General features: G+C 37.9%; 1 protein-coding gene across 4 annotated transcripts in view; it reads left to right on the plus strand.

The window, feature by feature from the left end:
- parp2 (poly (ADP-ribose) polymerase 2) overlaps window positions 1-18,282 on the plus strand; it is a 27,270-nt gene continuing 8,988 nt past the window's right edge. Inside the window, exons 1-14 of one of the 4 annotated variants that reach the window (XM_057857764.1) lie at window positions 1-193; window positions 3,953-4,162; window positions 6,136-6,333; window positions 6,544-6,636; window positions 6,715-6,779; window positions 6,868-6,964; window positions 7,034-7,109; window positions 7,188-7,293; window positions 9,394-9,547; window positions 9,692-9,830; window positions 9,932-9,995; window positions 12,839-12,976; window positions 13,055-13,182; window positions 13,517-13,616. In XM_057857764.1, the coding sequence (XP_057713747.1) occupies window positions 124-193; window positions 3,953-4,162; window positions 6,136-6,333; window positions 6,544-6,636; window positions 6,715-6,779; window positions 6,868-6,964; window positions 7,034-7,109; window positions 7,188-7,293; window positions 9,394-9,547; window positions 9,692-9,830; window positions 9,932-9,995; window positions 12,839-12,976; window positions 13,055-13,182; window positions 13,517-13,616 (1,638 nt within the window). In that variant the 5' untranslated portion in view covers window positions 1-123. The remainder of the gene's footprint in view (window positions 194-3,952; window positions 4,163-6,135; window positions 6,334-6,543; window positions 6,637-6,714; window positions 6,780-6,867; window positions 6,965-7,033; window positions 7,110-7,187; window positions 7,294-9,393; window positions 9,548-9,691; window positions 9,831-9,931; window positions 9,996-12,838; window positions 12,977-13,054; window positions 13,183-13,516; window positions 13,617-18,282) is intronic. The other 3 variants (XM_057857765.1, XM_057857766.1, XM_057857767.1) reach the window with 3 other exon arrangements.

An 18,282-nucleotide genomic window follows, 5' to 3' on the forward strand; every position in this document is an offset into this window, starting at 1 on the left:
TCTAAGGGGTTTCCCGCCCACTGTTTACTTTCGTTTAACTGGTTTATATGGCCCTGGTTTTGTCTTGAACGCTGTGCGACATTTATCATTATTCATTAATATTATAAATTTTAAGTTACCGTCATGAGGCGGTCAACAAGAATTTCCAGAAGTGGAACTTCGCCACAAGAGGAAGAAAGCCAGTCTGAAAAGGGTGAGGACTCGCTTGTTGGTTTGACTGGACGAGTATCATATTAAAATCCTGCTTGCAACGCGTTTGGCTGCTGTGTTTCACGCATTTAATGTAAATATCTGCTGCCATGTTAGTGTATGGCTGGCTGTCGAAGTGGAGTACTTGGTGTTTGTTGTAAATCTGTGTATCGTCAACACAATGTTATTCAACTAATTCTAAACAGCAGGAATAATGTTTGAATGGACACTATTTAGATTGCTTTCATTTTTATTATGGCGTCCTTGTTTACGTGTTTTCCACGACATGATGCTTCTCATTCTTCAATCTAGCAACAGTTGAGTCACTTAAAGTATAATGAATATATTCTTGTCACAGCTAAGTTACACTGTAAATGTAGTCATTACAAAATGGTTCCTTGTCCAGTTATGTTATGGATTTGTTATTCAGTGTATTAAAACTTCAAATTGGTATAATGTAGGGGTGCACGATATCCATTTTTTGAAACCATTACCGATATCGATATCCTCAAGACCAATACCGATACAAGAACCGATAATATATATGTGTACATTTTTTAAATTAGCCTGAGTTTAACACCTGCAGGTCAAAAATACTAATGGTGGATTCAGCATAGGTTTGCCTTTGACCTAACCATATTTTTTGATGATGACATGAACATTGCTATTATAAACCAAACGAAGACACGAACAGTTTTGACTTCAGATAAATTGCCCTTATTTATTTTTTGAAATCAGTATAATTTGAATCCATCACAATCAATCAGTCAATGTCATTGGCAATGTGTTCCCCTGAACAATGAGCATTGGATTAAACAAACGTAAACCCAACAGGTATTGTGCTTTGTCAGCAGATAAAACATTTGGTGAAACCGGAGAGTAGACTGTTGTAGTCTTGGTCCATGAACCAACTTTCTTAACCTGGCAATTATAGGACAGCAAGCCTATCAATAACCAAAAGGCCTCTCAATAACTTGTAAACATAACACTCTAAAATGCAAACATTTGCTAATTGCCATAGTAAGGTTCATCAATGAGTGATGGAAAGATAGGGCCTGTAGAACAGTAACAAAACTTTGCAAACTGGCAAAACGAGTCGAAACAAACGCACACATCCCAAACCATTGATACTAGTGATGCACGATAATACATTTTTTAACCGATATCGATAACCGATAATTTCCTGCCCCTTCCACCGATAACCGATAATGTCACGCCGATAATTCTATTAAAATATGTTTGTAAAATGTTAAAGTATACAAAGATCAAATGTTACTGTGCAAAAATGTAATTTAGTATGGAGGTAGATTTGTGTCTTTATTATTCAATCAAAAAAAGTTGCTTCAATCAAATAAAAAGTTGCTTCAATCAAAATATATATTTTCAATCGAAGAAAACGTCACTTCGAACAAAAAAAATGTGTTTGAATGCAAAAATAAATTTGAAACTCAAAAAAATATATTTGAAAACTATTTTTCTTTGATTGAATTTTATTTTTTTGAATAAAGTCAAGTTTTTTTTTTATTAAAACACCATTTTTGATTGAAGTCATGTAATTTTGCGTTTGGGCCACATTTTGGCTAGGACATTTGTGTCTTTATTATTCAATCAAAAAATAAATTGCTTCAAACAAAAAAATATATATTTTCAAAAGAAAAATCACTTCAATCAAAATTTTTTTTAAAAATCAATCGTAGAAAAAAAGGTTTGAATGTGAAAAAATATTTGAGACTCAGAAATTCGCATTTGAACACTTTATTTTTCATTCAAACTGTTTTCTTTGATTGAAGCAATCCTTTTTGTCTTTGAGCCATATTAGGGGTAGGACATTTGTGTCAAAATCATTCTATCGAAATAAAAGTTGCTTTAATCAAAAAACTATTTTTAATCAAAGAAAAAAATCATTCGCAAAAACTTTTTTTTTTTTGGAAAATATATTTTTTTATTTGAAATATATATATATATATTTTAATTGAAGTGTCACTTTTTTTGAAAAGCAAAAAGTTTTAAACTCTTTTTTTTTTTCAAAGTGGAAAAAGTTTTGAACATACTTTTTTTTTTTAAAGTGAAAAAAGTTTTGAAGGCACTTTTTTTTTCGATTGAATCATTTTGACACAAAGATTCAACTTCAACACTAGTTCCGGTGTGTTTGAGTGGCAGGTGGCTACGCCAATGACATAAAAGTATGAAGCAAGCATAATGGCCACCAGGGCTCCATCCAGCCATCGGAGTCTGCTGGAGTCTAAGCCGAATATAGGGCACCGGTAAGGGCGTGTGACGTCGGCATTTCACCGGAGTACCCGCAACGGTACGGTGCCCTGTCGCGGCACACTGGTCGGACCCCAATATCACCCCCCAGGCGCGGAGGCCAGCTGTCGAGTGGATGGCCCGCGAATGACACGGCACTCATTCAAACCTGAAGCGATGGGGCTGCCGGCAGGCTAGTGTCGGGCCACTCGCTGACCACTCCCGTACCGGCGCGTCGCGGACACTCCGGTTGGAACCAATTGCCAACCGTCACGTCAGGGCAGCGGGTGAAGTTCGGCGTGTTAAATCACATTAAGCAGCAGGGCACCGTACTCCGGTGAAATGCCGATGTCACCCCCCCGTACCGGTGCCCTATATTCGGCTTAGACTCCAGCAGACTCCGATGGCTGGATGGAGCCCTGGTGGCCATTATGCTTGCTTCATACTTTTATGTCATTGGCGTAGCCACCTGCCACTCAAACACACCGGAACTAGTGTTGAAGTTGAATCTTTGTGTCAAAATGATTCAATCGAAAAAAAAGTGCCTTCAAAACTTTTTTCACTTCAAAAAAAAAAAAGTGTGTTCAAAACTTTTTCCACTTTGAAAAAAAAAAGAGTTTAAAACTTTTTGCTTTTCAAAAAAAGTGACACTTCAATAAAAAAAAAATATATATATATATACATATATATATATATATATATATTTCAAATAAAAAATATATTTTATTTATTATATATATATTTATATATTTTTTATATAAATAAAATTCAATCAAATCAGTTTTCAAATATATTTTTTTGAGTTTCAAATTTATTTTTGCATTCAAACACATTTTATTTGATTGAAGTGACGTTTTCTTCGATTGAAAATATATATTTTGATTGAAGCAACTTTTTATTTGATCAAAGCAACTTTTTTTTGGATTGAATAATAAAGACACAAATCTACCTCCATAATTTAGTGCTATTTTTTTCCACATCAAATGTGAACAAGTAGTAAATTCCAACATCTAAACAATGGCAATGACATTGTGTAATGGTAAGCTTTTGGCAACAATTACTTAGAGAGTAAACACCCAAGTTGCACAAAAATGCCTTTAAAAGTAAGCCATTCCTAACATATATCACATTACTACACTGCAAAAACACCTCCTTAAAACTAGCAGAATTGGACAAAACTGTTGATTGCGCACATTTGGAGGCTAAATCAAGTATATAATTATCGGATTGCATTATCGGTTGAATTTAGTTTTATCTGGATTATCTGTGTGACGTCATAATTGCCATTATCGGCCGATAATTATCGGTGACCGAGATTATTGTGCATCTCTAATTGATACAGTGCTAAAAATATTATATATTTTCGGGGCCATTAATAATGTTATCAGATTTATTGGGATGAAGTCGTAGTTCCTATTATCGGACCAATAATTATGGTGCACCTGTAGTATAATGATTACTATACAAAAAGAGGTTCCTTACCTGACTAACTAAGCTCTTACGTGTGTAACTATAGTGTGGCAGTGGCAAGGCAATGAAGGGCAGTGGGAGACATACTCTCCATCAGACTGCGTCCTCCTTAATTCGGCTGTGGCCTCGGGGGAAACCTCCGTGTCCCTGAGTCTAGGTTCAGGAACTGTCTACCTGGTGGACCTGAAGAAGATGGTCCAGGTCAACACCGTCACCAAATACAAGCGAAAGATCCGCTCACAGATGCTAACAACAGGTGAAGCTATGCTTGATATCCATTTATTACACATGTGATGCCAATAAAATAATTTGGTAAACATCTACGTAACTCTTCCACCTTGAAATTTGATGACACTTTTTCTTCAGTGAGCAAATATATACAGAAATACAATTGAATTCAGGGTAAGACAGAGGTCACCATTGAGGTGTACACATCTCTGCTTGGCCTATCATTTGATAATGCCTACGTATTGTTGTTATGGTGAAAACTTGTTTTATTTAAAAGTTACTCAAAAAGTTCTAGTTTCACTCAGCTATAAAACCTTTTCACATTACTCACACTCACATTTTTAAAATTTCAAATCGACAATGTCGAAAATGCACGACCACAAAATTATTGTATGTCAGTTACCAGTTATGTTTGCAGCGTGTCAGAAAATAGGCAAAAATGGTGATCATTGTTTCCCAAAGTAATGTAAGATCTTTGCAAAGGTCATTTGGACAAAACACAAATCAGGACTAAATAAATCGAAGGTATTTATTGTTTAAGAATGATGTTTCAAAGATTTTTAATTTAAAATTTAGTTTCAAACATTTCTTATTTAAAAATGGTCTCTAAATTGATTTTCAAAATACATTTGTCCATTGATCAGTTGTCAATGAATCGCTCATTGTCTTCCATTGACGGAGCTAAACGTCTTATCCTTTCTGACTGGGAGAGGCTAGCACTGAAGCCGTCCTAGTCAAAATGGATTGGATTTCTAGCGCCATCAGTGGTATTGAAAAATTTTCAATATATCATTCGTTCCCAACATATCTGTTTTAGCGGCCGTTTACATGGTGACTCTACGAGAATATGAAAAATTTCAAATTTGCCTTTATATGGTTCCGTCTACATTCGAACAATGCCGCAATTCCGCGTGAAAACGATGTACTGTTCATGCCAGGCCCTAAGGGGCAGTGCAGATATACGAGGCGACAGCCAATGATGCTGTTTGACCCCAACAACCTCCTCAGCCCGGAAGACAACATGCCTGCCCACTCCAAGCGATGGCATTTTTCTTTTGCTCCAAAAGGCACAAAAAAGGAAACATTCAACATATTTAAATTAAAAATATTATAAAAACAGTCAATTTAAGCTGACGTTCCGCCATATTTGCTGTTTTCAATGTTTAGTAGCACCGCTGCGCACGCCCAATGTGAGATGTGCGAGTGCTGACGTTATCGGCGCGGGAGCTTTCCATTGATATGGATGTACAGGAAGCCCCCCGCCCCCCAAGCCACCGCAATCGAATCCTTCCACTTTGGAGCCCGGATTTAATGGTTTGCGTCTTCGCCTTCCGTTTTCGCCGACACCATATGAAGGCGAGGCCATTCTGCAACACAGGCATTGCGTCTTGGTGTAGCAGAGTCACCATGTAGACTGCGCCTTAGAATTCAAAATCGGAGAAGGGATGACGACTTATTTCATTTCTCGTTTTCAAAAGGTCGGACTGAGCTCAGCCTTTTAATGATCTATTATATAATTCAAAATTGGAATAGAAGGACTTGCTATTTCATTTCTCGTGCTGCTCGATTCACTTATCAATGGAATCACCCGGTAGAGACTGACAGACCTTCCTGAGAAAAAAATAAGTCAACTTCTGGATCTCAACTCATCAAAAATGAAACAAACCAAAAACTAATAGAACAAAAATATAATGATAATTCTACTCTCTTATATTAAATTTTTAATTTTAAAACAAAATCAAAGCGGCAAAAAATAGGTCGTTATTTGTTTTCCATTTCTGATTTGAAAACGAGAAATGACAAAAGTCGTTATCCGTTTTCCGATTTTGGATTCTAAAACAGTTATCGAATGAATAAATGATACACTGTTAAAACATGTACATTCACAGCCAGTCCTAGCAGTTTAAAATAATTGCATTTCTATTGCTGTCAATGGCAAGCAATAGTTAATTGCCAGCTCCTCTTTTGAGGATGAACATATTAACTTTGTTTCTTATACAGTGTTTCCAGAAAGTTCCAACAATACCGGGGAAGATCCGAGTGCTCCCAATGGTGGTCCAGTTGAGGTAGAACAGGAAGAGGAGGTTAAAGAGGAAGTAGAGGAAAGCGAGAAGCCACCCATTGGAAGCAAGAGGAAACGTAGCGGGAGCCAGTCCAGCACCACAGACAAGCGACTCAAGGAAGAGACGCAGAGCGAAGGTGTGTTGAGTTTAAACACCTGCTGTGATTGCAAGGATAGACAGAGCCACCAGTTCACTAGCAAACACATTTGATTTTTACACTGTGGTGTCAGAAGTGCTTTTGATTTTCACATCTGACAACAGAAATAATTCCTGAGTTTGATTCCTGTCATGTAACTCAAAGATGTGTTTGATTCTTATACCTGGTGCCTGTTAACACAAACCAAAGGTGGATTTCATTTTCACTCCAGAGGTTGTGAAGACGGTGGTCATGAAGGGCAAAGCTCCAGTGGACTCGGAATGCAAAACCAAGCTTGGAAAGGTAGCGTTCCTTCAGATTTAATGGTTAAATTTTGTTCTGAAACAGATTTGAGCTTGGGTTAGTCTTTCACTTTGTTAGTGTCTTCCGGGCAGGCTCACGTTTACAGCGAAGGAGTGGATGTTTACGACGTGATGCTGAACCAAGTAATTTGCATTATGCTTTTATTTGAAAGTGAGCAAATGTGTACACAAACAGGCTTATGTTTCATTTTGTTTGACATTGTCTCCCCAGACCAACCTCCAGTTTAACAACAACAAATATTACCTGATACAGCTGCTTGAGGATGACGCAGCCAAGGTGTTCAGTGTGTGGATGAGGTGGGGCAGAGGTGGGTGACTGTGTTACACTTGCAAAGTGGAGCTTTTGTATTTTCAAAGACTCTTTGGTGTCCCCCTAGTGGGCAAAGTGGGGCAGTCCAGCTTGATTTCCTGCGGAGGAGATCTGCTGAAGGCTAAATCTTTCTTTAAGAAGAAGTGAGATCTCAGCCTACTCAATTGACTTGTAATTGAGTGGATTATTTTTTAATTTTGAATTCCTTTTTTTGATTATAGGTTCTTTGAAAAGACCAAAAACGTATGGGACCAAAAGGAAGTCTTTGAGAAGGTGGCTGGATTGTATGATATGGTCTACATGGACTACAACACAAGCTCAAAGGTAGCTTGTATTTTCTCTGTTCTTTTCAGCCTGAAACTTTTTTTCTCAGTTTTTTTCCTTTTTTTTTTTTTTATTGTTGCACTACATTTTTTCTGATTTCTCCTTCCCCCTCTTCCTCCTGTTTTAACCTGTTTTGTTCATCTGCAAGATCAAGTACTCTGTAGAATGGTGTATCCATACCTGTCAACCCGAGGCCGTTGGCAATATAACAAATAGTGACGTATGCCCTTACAAATTGGTGACTCATCTTACGTTGTCTATAGCGTGCAATATGAAACAAAAATAAAACTCAATTTTTAAAATAATATGAATTTATTTGGTAATATTGTAACATATAACCAGGTACAATCAAAGAACAATCAATATCTTTAGCTACATCATGATTACTAAAATTTAACAGTGACTTTTTTTATAACTGTATGTAGCACTTTTACCAATTTCTATCATGTCTTGATGCCTGCACTTCATGGCACTCCAGCTCGCAATTCAGTTTGACTTGAAGGTAGTTCGTTAAATTAAAAAGGTCAATTGATAAAATGAATTTACCGATGCAATCTGTGAGTCAGGGAACATTTCTTTTGCTGATTCTGAGAAGTGATCAACAATAGTTATTTAATGGTTATTAAAATATGAAAACCTATAAATGTTGAGGTGGGTTTAGTTAAAGCAGACACTGTATTTTCATCTGTGGGATTTTGACAAAGATCAGATCCCATTTGATGGTGATTTTATGCAGAAATGTGAGAAATTCCAAAAGGTTCAGATACTTTTTCATACCACTGCATATAAAATGGATCCAGTAAGTCATGTCTCTGCACAATTGCTGCTTTTATGAAGAAAAACAAAAGTTTACATTAAAAAAACAAAACAAAAAACAATCGCACGTCCTGCGATGGGACTATTGTGCATGCACACATTGCGATGGCAATGTTCAAACGATAAATTGTGCAGGCCTATAAGATATCCAGCCAAAATGAATCCTTTAGTAATATTCCGGAAATTGTACCCTTTTTTTTTTCAAATCTAGCATTTTGTTGTTGAGTACTCAAAACCACAGTATATCATCACAGCACATTTAAATTTGTACAACGTACATGAAACCATAAAGTTGGAAAGCCAACTGTGACATTGCAATCGCAAGAGACGCGTCTTTCGTCAAGAACTATCCACAGTCAAGGATTTTCCATGCTAATTTTTGGAGTTTCGAATTAGGTTTCCTCACTTAATAGAGGCCTACAGAAATCAAGCCAATCTAAGAACACTCACAGAGACAGAGTACAACTGTGTAAAATTTCGTCCAGATCTGCCCAGCCGTTTCGGAGTCCATAGGGAACGAACATGCACACATAGACAAAGTTCCATTTATATATACTGTAAGTATAGATATAGATTCTGATGCTGATTCTGAGGTTTGAACAGGGGCAGATCATCTTGACCATGTCTAGAGTGTCTAAATGCTTAAATACACTGCGTTACTGACATGTGATTGGCTGATTAGTAATTGCATTACCGGTGGTTGGACAGGTGTGCCTGGATGAATTTTGGTTGTGCTTAATGAGACACTTTCACTAGTTATCGACCCCATAAATAAAACAATAAAACACATAAAAAGGAACTTAAAAAAAAAATACAATTTTAACAATGTTAAAAGATAAGAACAAATGATAAATGCCATGCGTTAATGCACTAATGTTCCTGAAATCAGGTGCACCTTATACTCTAAATATAAACGCATTCATTAATTCTGTCCCTTATAATCCATCTTGCTTTATAGCAGGGTTCACTAAATCCTGACCTCGGTGCCACTTTTCCTGTCGTGTTTTCCATGTCTCCCTCCTCCAACACACCTGAATCAAAATAATCAGGATCATTATCAGGCTTCTGGAGAGGTTGCTGATGACATAATCATTTGATTCAGGTGTGTTAGGGGAGAGAGACGTGGAAAACACGACAGGAAAAGTGGCACCGAGGTCCGGGTTTAGTGAACCCTGCTTTATAGTCAGAAAAATTAGTTGTATTCCTTTCGGCTGTGCCGATAATGTAGTTTGGTTTGTAAAATTCAAGAGTTGTCATGATTTTTCTTGTTTATTGTCCTCTGCACAGGAGGAGAAGCAGACTCCTGCAGCTGTCGAAAAGGCAGAGAAGACGTCCAAACTACACATAAAAGTCCAGTCTCTACTTGAACTCATCTGTGATGTCAAAGCCATGGAAGAGGTGGTGCTGGAGATGAAGTTTGACACTCGCAAAGCTCCCCTTGGTCAGTCTAAAACTATCACTTACATTAAATCCTCATACCATGGTATCTTATGTTTCAATTTCTACGTATAAACTGCCGCTCTTTTAATAATGTGTGTCATTATAAGCAATCAAATCTTGTTTTGCAATTTTTTTTCTACTTCAGGCAAGCTGACTGTGGAACAGATTAGCGCAGGCTACACTGCACTCAAGAGGATCGAGGCATGTCTGATGAGGAAAGATGGAGGCCGTGACCTGGTGGAAGCCTGCAACCAGTTTTACACACGTATCCCGCATGACTTTGGGTGCTTAGAATAAAACTTTATTATAATAAAATACGTACATGCTTGGTTTTTTTTTGTGTTATTTTTTTTTTTTTTTACATATATGCTCTGTCTTTTCCAAGGCTGAAAAGGCCGCCTCTCATTCGGACAGAAGAAGAGCTGAAGAAAAAGATCGAGTTGTTAGAGGTAACCTAATGGGTAAAGTAGAGATTTGTAAATTGTTTTGCTTTTTGTAGTATATAAACATATCTGATAGGGGTGTAACGGTACACAAAAATCTCGGTTCGGTACGTACCTCGGTTTTGAGCTCACGGTTCGGTTCATTTTCGGTACAGTAAGGAAAAAAAGCAAAATAAAAATGTGCTATTTGTTTATTACACACCTTTGTGCTTTCAACAATAGGAACATTAGCCTATACAAAGCTAGAATTCCGCTCAAAAAGTAGCGGGTATTTAAAGATAATGCAACAACAATTTGCCTTTCAGACCCCGCGTATTGCTCTGCTTTCTTTCTGAAAGAAAAAAGAAAAAAGAAGTCATGTGCTAAAGAGAAAAGCAATCCCAATGATAAAGATTTTAACATGTATTTTACAAATGAAATGCCTCAATGAATCTTTTTTTTTTCTTATGAACGGTTTTCAAAAGCTTTATTGGTGGATTTTCTCAAGTTAAAGCGCCACACAGAAATTAATAAGTTTAATTGTGTAAGCAGGATCTGTGTATTATTCTTATTATTTAATTACAGGTGTTTTAGCTCATTTCAATTTATTTTATTTAAATGGGCTATTATTTATTTTATTATGTGTTTATAATTTACAAATGTGATGTAGTATTCATTGATATTGTATATTTTATGTTGTATAACTTTAGTTCCTATGTGAATAATAGTTCCTACTTGTTTTGTTGTGGTAGGAGGGTTATGTATTGAACACGTGGCCATGTTGGTTATTATTATAGCAGAGAAGACGGCAGTAAATCAACAAAGACAAGTCAACTGTGCCCTGATCTACCACTCAAGAGATCTGATGGACTCAAAAAGTGGGTTACGATTGCATATTAGTTTGAAAATCGACCGGATCCACCGTATTTTTACACGAGTGACTTCCGAACTCTGCCGTTTTTTCCCGTGCGACATGTTGAGCCGCTTCTGGGACGCGTCTAACACGCGGCCACACTGCGACTGGTGTGCATTGGCTGACTGACTTTAACGCCCGCGTTTCACTGCGTTCTCGCGGTGGCCACGTTGTCGCACTGTTGACGTTTCTGGGTTATACTCTCCTACCGTGTTGGTCCTCATTATAGAAGAGAAGACAGAGTAAATATAATCTACACTAAGAAACTGTAACCCGATCGACTCACAGCCTCGAAAAGTAATGGTTACATTACGTCAGAAACTCGTTCTGTACGCCTCCGTTCCGAACCGACCACCACGTACCGAAATGGTTCAATACAAATACATGTACCGTTACACCCTTAATATCTGAAAATATTGGAACACAACATATTTAAGTATGTAAATGGCAAATACATTTGACCTCTTCTAAAAAAAATCATCTTTAAAGAAAAAATGACATCAATATCAGGTGCAGCCATTTTGTGATGTCAATTATACCCATGCATATACACTGATAGACCAGATAGTCCCCCCATGAAGCAGCGGTGAAAAAGTGTTGATTGCGTGAAGAATAACCCTGATTCTGCAGGAGGCAATTCTTAATAGTGCGGCTTGAAAGCGTTTTCTGCATGTGGCTCTGCGACATAAAAAACTGCTGCCAATAGTCACGTGATGGTGCCATTCCCTTCCATGACAGCAGATCGCGCTGTTCATGATTCATAGGCCACCATGTCAAAAGCAGAAGTGCACCTCTATTTTTCTACTGCATGCAAGGCGGAGATGTGATTTGCACAGAGACCTAACATGGGTTTACCTAACTTCAACCACGATTGCCGTGGAGACTTTTAAATATGCGGCAAAATCCAAGATTGCATAAACATGCATTCCTCAGGGGACTAACCAGAGCATAAGGGCATGCGGTAACATGTAATACAGGTAGTCCACGGTTTACGAACGAGTTCCGTTCCTGCGCTGGTGACTTAACACGAATATCCGCGAACCCTGTACGTACCCTTAAAAAAAACCTAAATTTCAAAATAACTATCTAAAAACATGTATTATACGTCATTCTACTGTCCTCGCCAAGACTTTGGAGCTAAGTCCTAGCTAGACAGCGAGCAAAGCTGTAATTTTCCCCCTCTGTCTTCGTCGTAGTAAATGCGCTCTTCCTCGTGTGCGCAAATACGTTCTTCTTCGTGTGTACATGCGCTCCTACTCGTGTGCAATAGTACTACCTAGTCTTCGCTTCTTGCGCCAAAATAAAAGCATGCATCACAAAACAAAAGTCAAGATTATAATCAAATACATATACATATTTCGCCAAAGGACAGAACAGTCATATTGATAAAAGTAAAAAAATAAGATACTTTGAGGTACAATTAGGTACTGTTTACGCGACTTAAAATAAATAAATAAATAAATAATTAAAAACAACTGGAGACAAAATGGCGGACGAGACTGGCGTTGTAAAGTCGAAATCACGTAAGTCAGGTACTTTGAACCTGGGGACTACCTGTATTGACATAACAAGGAAGGGCAGGTAATTTGGGATACACCTTTGATTGGCTAAAATAGTACTGTCGTTGATAAAATCGCTGCCCTCATGTTGGGCGGCCACTTGCTTGGAATATAGTACTTTTATTTACATTTTACTCCAATATCACACCTAAAAAAAACTTAATTTATGTGGCTTTTTTCCCCATTTTATTATACAAAATCTTTTCCTCTGGGATGCACATGGTAAAACTTGTCTTTCTCTTAAAGCCACCTATCAATTGTGCTAAAATATAGTGAAGAAAATGCATTTAACTTCCTTAAACCCTCCTTCTACTCATGGTCACATTTAATGATGGTAGGGACTTAAAGATGCAGGTATTTTAAAATGCATACAAATCCCTTTTATTTTTTGTGATCAGGCCCTGAGCGACATCCAGATTGCAGTGAAAATGGTGGAGAGCAGCAGTGACGACGACGACGAGCTTCCTCTAGACCGATATTACCGTTCCCTCAATTGCCTGCTGGAACCCCTGGACCCACTGAGCCAAGAATACAATGTCTGCTTTTTGAATCGGAATGTGTTTCCACTAGTGTCATGGATGCTGTTTACCTTTTTTTTTTTTGTTTCTCCAAAGGTGATCAAAAAGTACTTGTATTCCACTCACGCATCCACACATAACAACTACACGATGAGCGTGCTGGACATCTTCGCAGTGGACCGAGATGGCGAAAGTAGCCAGTTTCTGTCGCACATCCACAATAGGTCAGAATGGAATTACAGTACATCTAGAACAACTGATGCCTGTGGAAATGAAAGTTACGTATGTAACTACGGTTATATGAATCCTGAATGACCGCCAGATGCGGTGCTGAAAGCACTGAATGATCCCTTGGTGAATGCGCACTGCTAGTATTGACGCCAACAAAGTTAACTGTGACCCCTGGTTGAAAAGGTATAAGCTCCAGTGGCAACTAAGTTCTAGCCCTTACAGAACCTTCAGGCTTGAGCACGAGGATTGCGAGTGACTGAATGCTCTGGCGGTCAGCAGGGATAAACCAATGGATGAACCAATCCAAACTTAAGTCTTTTGTGGCAGGATGTTGCTGTGGCACGGGTCTCGTCTCTCCAACTGGGTGAGCATTCTCAGCCAGGGTCTCCGAATCGCGCCTCCCGAAGCTCCCAACACAGGGTCCATGGTAGGAAAAATGATTTGTTGTTGTAAATGTAGACATCTGCTAAATAATTAGTGAATGACTAATACAATATATTAAATTAAATGAAAATGTATAAATGTGTCTCCAATATTCAGCCAGGTGAAAAATTAGGACACCTTATGGAAGCCTGTATGTTTTTTAACATATTTAGTCATATGGATATTTAATACTAATTTTAATAATCTTGAGAAATTCAAGTAATAGAACTAAACAATTAAAACTGAAATTTTTTTTTTTAATAACTTTCTGTAAAATGTCATTTTAAATAAATGCAATTTCTGTTGAGGAATAAATTAGGACACCCCCCACATTCAATCCCACATAAAATGGCTAAAATCACACACAGGTGTATCACATCAGATGCACATGATTATAACATCTTTACCAAGTGTTTTGAAGGAGGCTTGCCTTATTTAAACCTATCACTTAGTTAGGTGTGCCCCTGATTGTTGAAGTGAGAGAAAACACAATGGGGAGATCAAAGGAGCTGTCTAAGGCCTTCAGAAAGAAGATTGTAGACGCTTATGAGTCTGGTAAGGGAATTCCAAAGATCTCAAAAGAGTATAAAATCTGCCATTCCACTGTCTGGAAAATAGTCTACAAGTGGAGGACATTCAAAACAACTGCCAACATGCCAAGATCTGGCCATCCAAGCAAGTTCACCCTGAGAGTAGACCGCAAGATGCTAAAAGAAGTCTCCAAAAACCCTAAAATGTCCTCACGGGACCTACAGCAGGCTCTTGCTACTGTTGATGTGAAACTGTATGCCTCTACAATCAGAAACAGACAAGTTTAACCTTCATGCGAGGTGTGCAAGGAGGAAACCTTTGCTCTTCAAGAAGAACATGAAGGCCAGACAGAAGTTTGCCAGAGTGAATGTAGACAAAGACCAGGACTTCTTGAATAATTTTCTTTTGACAGACTAATCTTAGATTGAATTATTTGGACAGCAGAACAGAGGACATTTTTGGCGTAAACTAGGCCTGAACGATATTGGAAAAAACTATTGTCGCGATTTTTTTTAGGTTTGCAATATATTGCGATATTATATTGCGATATTAAAAAAAAAAAGATCTATCTTTTTTAAAGAAATTTTCACTAAATGACTTGAATAGCTGTTTGGAAATACTTTACATAACACACCGTGACCACAGTGTATTCATATAATACCGTCTAATTTGTTAATGATGAAGATTTCTGTATGAAGGTATCCAGGAAGTCATGTCTGCACAAAATAGATCATTTATTGAATACAATATTTTACACTTCAACAGCAGCAAATACATTAAATGATAAATAAAAGAGCAGGTGCATTAGTCCCCTTAGTTTTTGACAAAATATAACAAATAAAAACTTCTGTAAAATAACAACAAAGCTGTCAACATATTTGAACAAAAATATTAAATATGACAAATAAAAGAGTTGTTCACAAACTATAACAATAAATAAAAACCTCAGTAAAACAACAAAGTTGTCAACATATTTGAACAAAAATATTAAATATGACAAAAGAGTTCACAAACTATAACAATACATAAAAACCTCAGTTAAACAACAAAGTTGTCAACATATTTGAACTTAAATATTAAATCTGACTAATAAAAGTGCAAGTGCATTAGTCCCCTGAGTTGTTTACACAAAATATAACAATATAAAACTGCAAAACGGCAACAAAGTTGTAAAAATATTTCAACAAAAATATTAAGTATCAAAACTTTATGTGCAGCTGTACTATATATAGTTATTTGAAAAATACGGTTTACAATAAATTTAAATATAAAAGAAACAAACTCAATTGAACTTGTAAATAATTGAACTGAATAACTGCAAATAACTGTGATGAATAACAGAACCATTTTAACTCCCAAATTTCCTGCCTTCCTGATAGCTGTCACATTAAAAGAAGAAAAGACATTCCTTCAGCTGTGTTATGTATTTGTCTGCATATCGTCCACCTTCCTTGCTCAGCAATTCTCAACTGGGTCTCATAGGTTTTTGGCCAAGACTATTAGTTTATCCACTATAGCAGGCTTGAGACAATAACGTTGGCACGTAACAATGTTCCCACCTGTGCTAAAAAGCCTCTGATGGGGAGCTCGTAGCAGGAATGCATAGATACCTGCGTTTTAAATGGTCCCACATGTTTGACAGATTACTTCTTGTTGAGGCAACCATGGCGAGGCACTGTCGACAGGGCTGTTTTTTGTCCCTTATAGTCTTGTTCTTGCCAAAATACTTCCAAAACTCCTTTTGGATACAGTCTTCCTTGCTCCTCCAACGTGTTGATTGCTTGCTTTCACTTTGAGAACGGGCCCTCCTCCCTCCGCTCTGCTGTTCGGCCCCTCCTCCCTCCACTCCGCTGTTGCAGGGGGAGGGGGAGGAGCCGATGACTTGCTGGAGAGAAAGAGAAGCTGTGCGCTTTTTTTCCCCTCTCCTTCCTCAAAACAAACGTTTGTGGATTAAAAAAAATGAAATTAAAAAACTATCGCACGTCCTTGCGATGGGACTATTGCACATGCGCACATCGCGATGGCGATGTTTAAACGATATATCGTTCAGGCCTAGCGTAAACCCAATAGAGCATTCCAGGAAAAGAACCTCATACCAATTGTGAAGCATGGAGGTGGAAATGTAATGGTTTGGGGATGCTTTGCTTCAGCAGGTCCTGGCCAAATCACATCATAGAATCCACCATAAATTCTATCGTGTATCAGAGGGTGTGTGAGGAACATGCGAGAACATCTGTGGAAAAAATTAAAGCTGAAGCGAAACTGGACCCTGCAACATGACAATGACCCAAAACATACCAGTTTTCCTCAGTTAGAATGCATTTTTGTTGATATATTTGGTTTAATGAGTAAAACTATCTTAATTCTTGTTGTTTACCTAAAATTAAATCACTTACTTTTCCACAGATAAAGAAAAACAAGATCAGACATTGATACGTGAACATTTCTTAATAAAGAACTGAATGGGGTGTCTTAATATTTTCATATGACTGTACATATGTATAGTTCTACTTAACATATTTATGTACAGGGTATATATTAGCAGTGCAACGGTTTGCGGTTCAAAGCCGAACCGTACGGTTCGCCCTGTACGGTTCAATACGCCTTTATGAACCGCGCCTTTTCGGTTTTGCAATTAATTGCAATTAATTTATTCCGAACGCTTGTGGAATGAATTGGTGGAGCTCTGTGTGCCTGTGTGTGACGTGAAGCACAGCTGTGGAGAAATTCCCGCCCTGCAAGTAAATGTCCGATCGCTGTCAAGCACCTGTGTAATAGAAGCAGAGAAACGCCCTCTCTCGCTTACGAGCGAAGTGAAAGTGAAACAAGAAAGAAAACAAAACGCTATGGCGAACGGAGGAGTGGAGAAATCGAATTTTGAGGAAGCACCGGCCTCTTTCAAATCTGTGGTGTGGCAACATTTGGGTTACCCCATGGACTACAATGCGGAGGGAGATAAAATATTGGAAAAAAACAAAAACAATTTTCAAGCATTGCTCACCGCTTGTTCCCTATGCTAATGGCAGCACATATAACATGACTCCGGCACTTCAGCCGGTGTTCTGACAAATTTTGCACAGAGCAGGACTACCCCGAAGAGGACACCAGTGAAAACACATGGCGGGCTTTGTTAATTTATTTGCAACGCTTGACCCGCGTTTTATTGTTCCCTCGCGAACATATTTCTCCAACAACGCAATCCTCGACATTTATGAAATGGCACGCAAAGCCATCGACGATGATTTCGCTATGGCACATAGTTTCGCCCTGACCACTGATAGTTGGACGTCCCGTGCTACAGAGTGCTACTACCGAACTGTGACGGTCCACTATAATTCGTGCATTACGGTTTTTTTTTCCTCCGTTCGAATTTTGTCACCCTTTTTGGCAACGAGACAATGTGCGTTAATACGTTGGTTGAATGACGCCAGAAAAGTCAGAGACACGGAGAGGGAAGAGTGTTTGTTGTGACGCTGTCGCAAACGCGATGCTAGGCTAGGTGGCTTCAATATTTCCTGACTGTAGCCGACAGCTTACAATCTACGCCTAGATATCTCATGCATATAGAACTACATACAAAATGACAGACTCGGTAGCGTTAGTAAACAGCCGCCATTTTAGAGCAGTACACTTCTCAGAAAGGCTCTGTTGTAGTGAACCTTCCTAGCGAACCTAAGTAACTTTTTATCTAAAATACTCCTAAATCGGCAAATCTTGACTTGAGTATCTTTAAAGGATGAAACAGTTTTAAAATTTTCACATGTCGAAAGTAGACAAAAGGGAACTAATGCAAAAACGGGAACAATTTTATCCACTTTAACGGTTGATTCACAACATTAAATGACCTCCAAACATAGCAAAGGTTACTATGTTTTTGTTTTGTTTTGTTTTCTTTTTTTTTTTTTTTTTTTATGGAAAAAAAAACATGAAAGGTAACACCAGTTACTTTGCCAAGTAACTTTTTTACTACTGTGTGTGTATTTCAGTAGTTAGTCACTACACCAGCCAAAGAGCTAAGAGGCATTTTAACAGTCGAAAATGTTTACATTTTAAGTGTTTATTTCACTTTTGTTAAAAGCAAAATAAAGGCAGTTAAAAAAAAAAAAAAAAAAAGCAAAACGCAAACCAAAACCATGATC

The sequence above is a fragment of the Corythoichthys intestinalis genome, chromosome 14 (assembly GCF_030265065.1).
Source record: "Corythoichthys intestinalis isolate RoL2023-P3 chromosome 14, ASM3026506v1, whole genome shotgun sequence".
Taxonomy (NCBI): Eukaryota; Metazoa; Chordata; class Actinopteri; order Syngnathiformes; family Syngnathidae; genus Corythoichthys; species Corythoichthys intestinalis.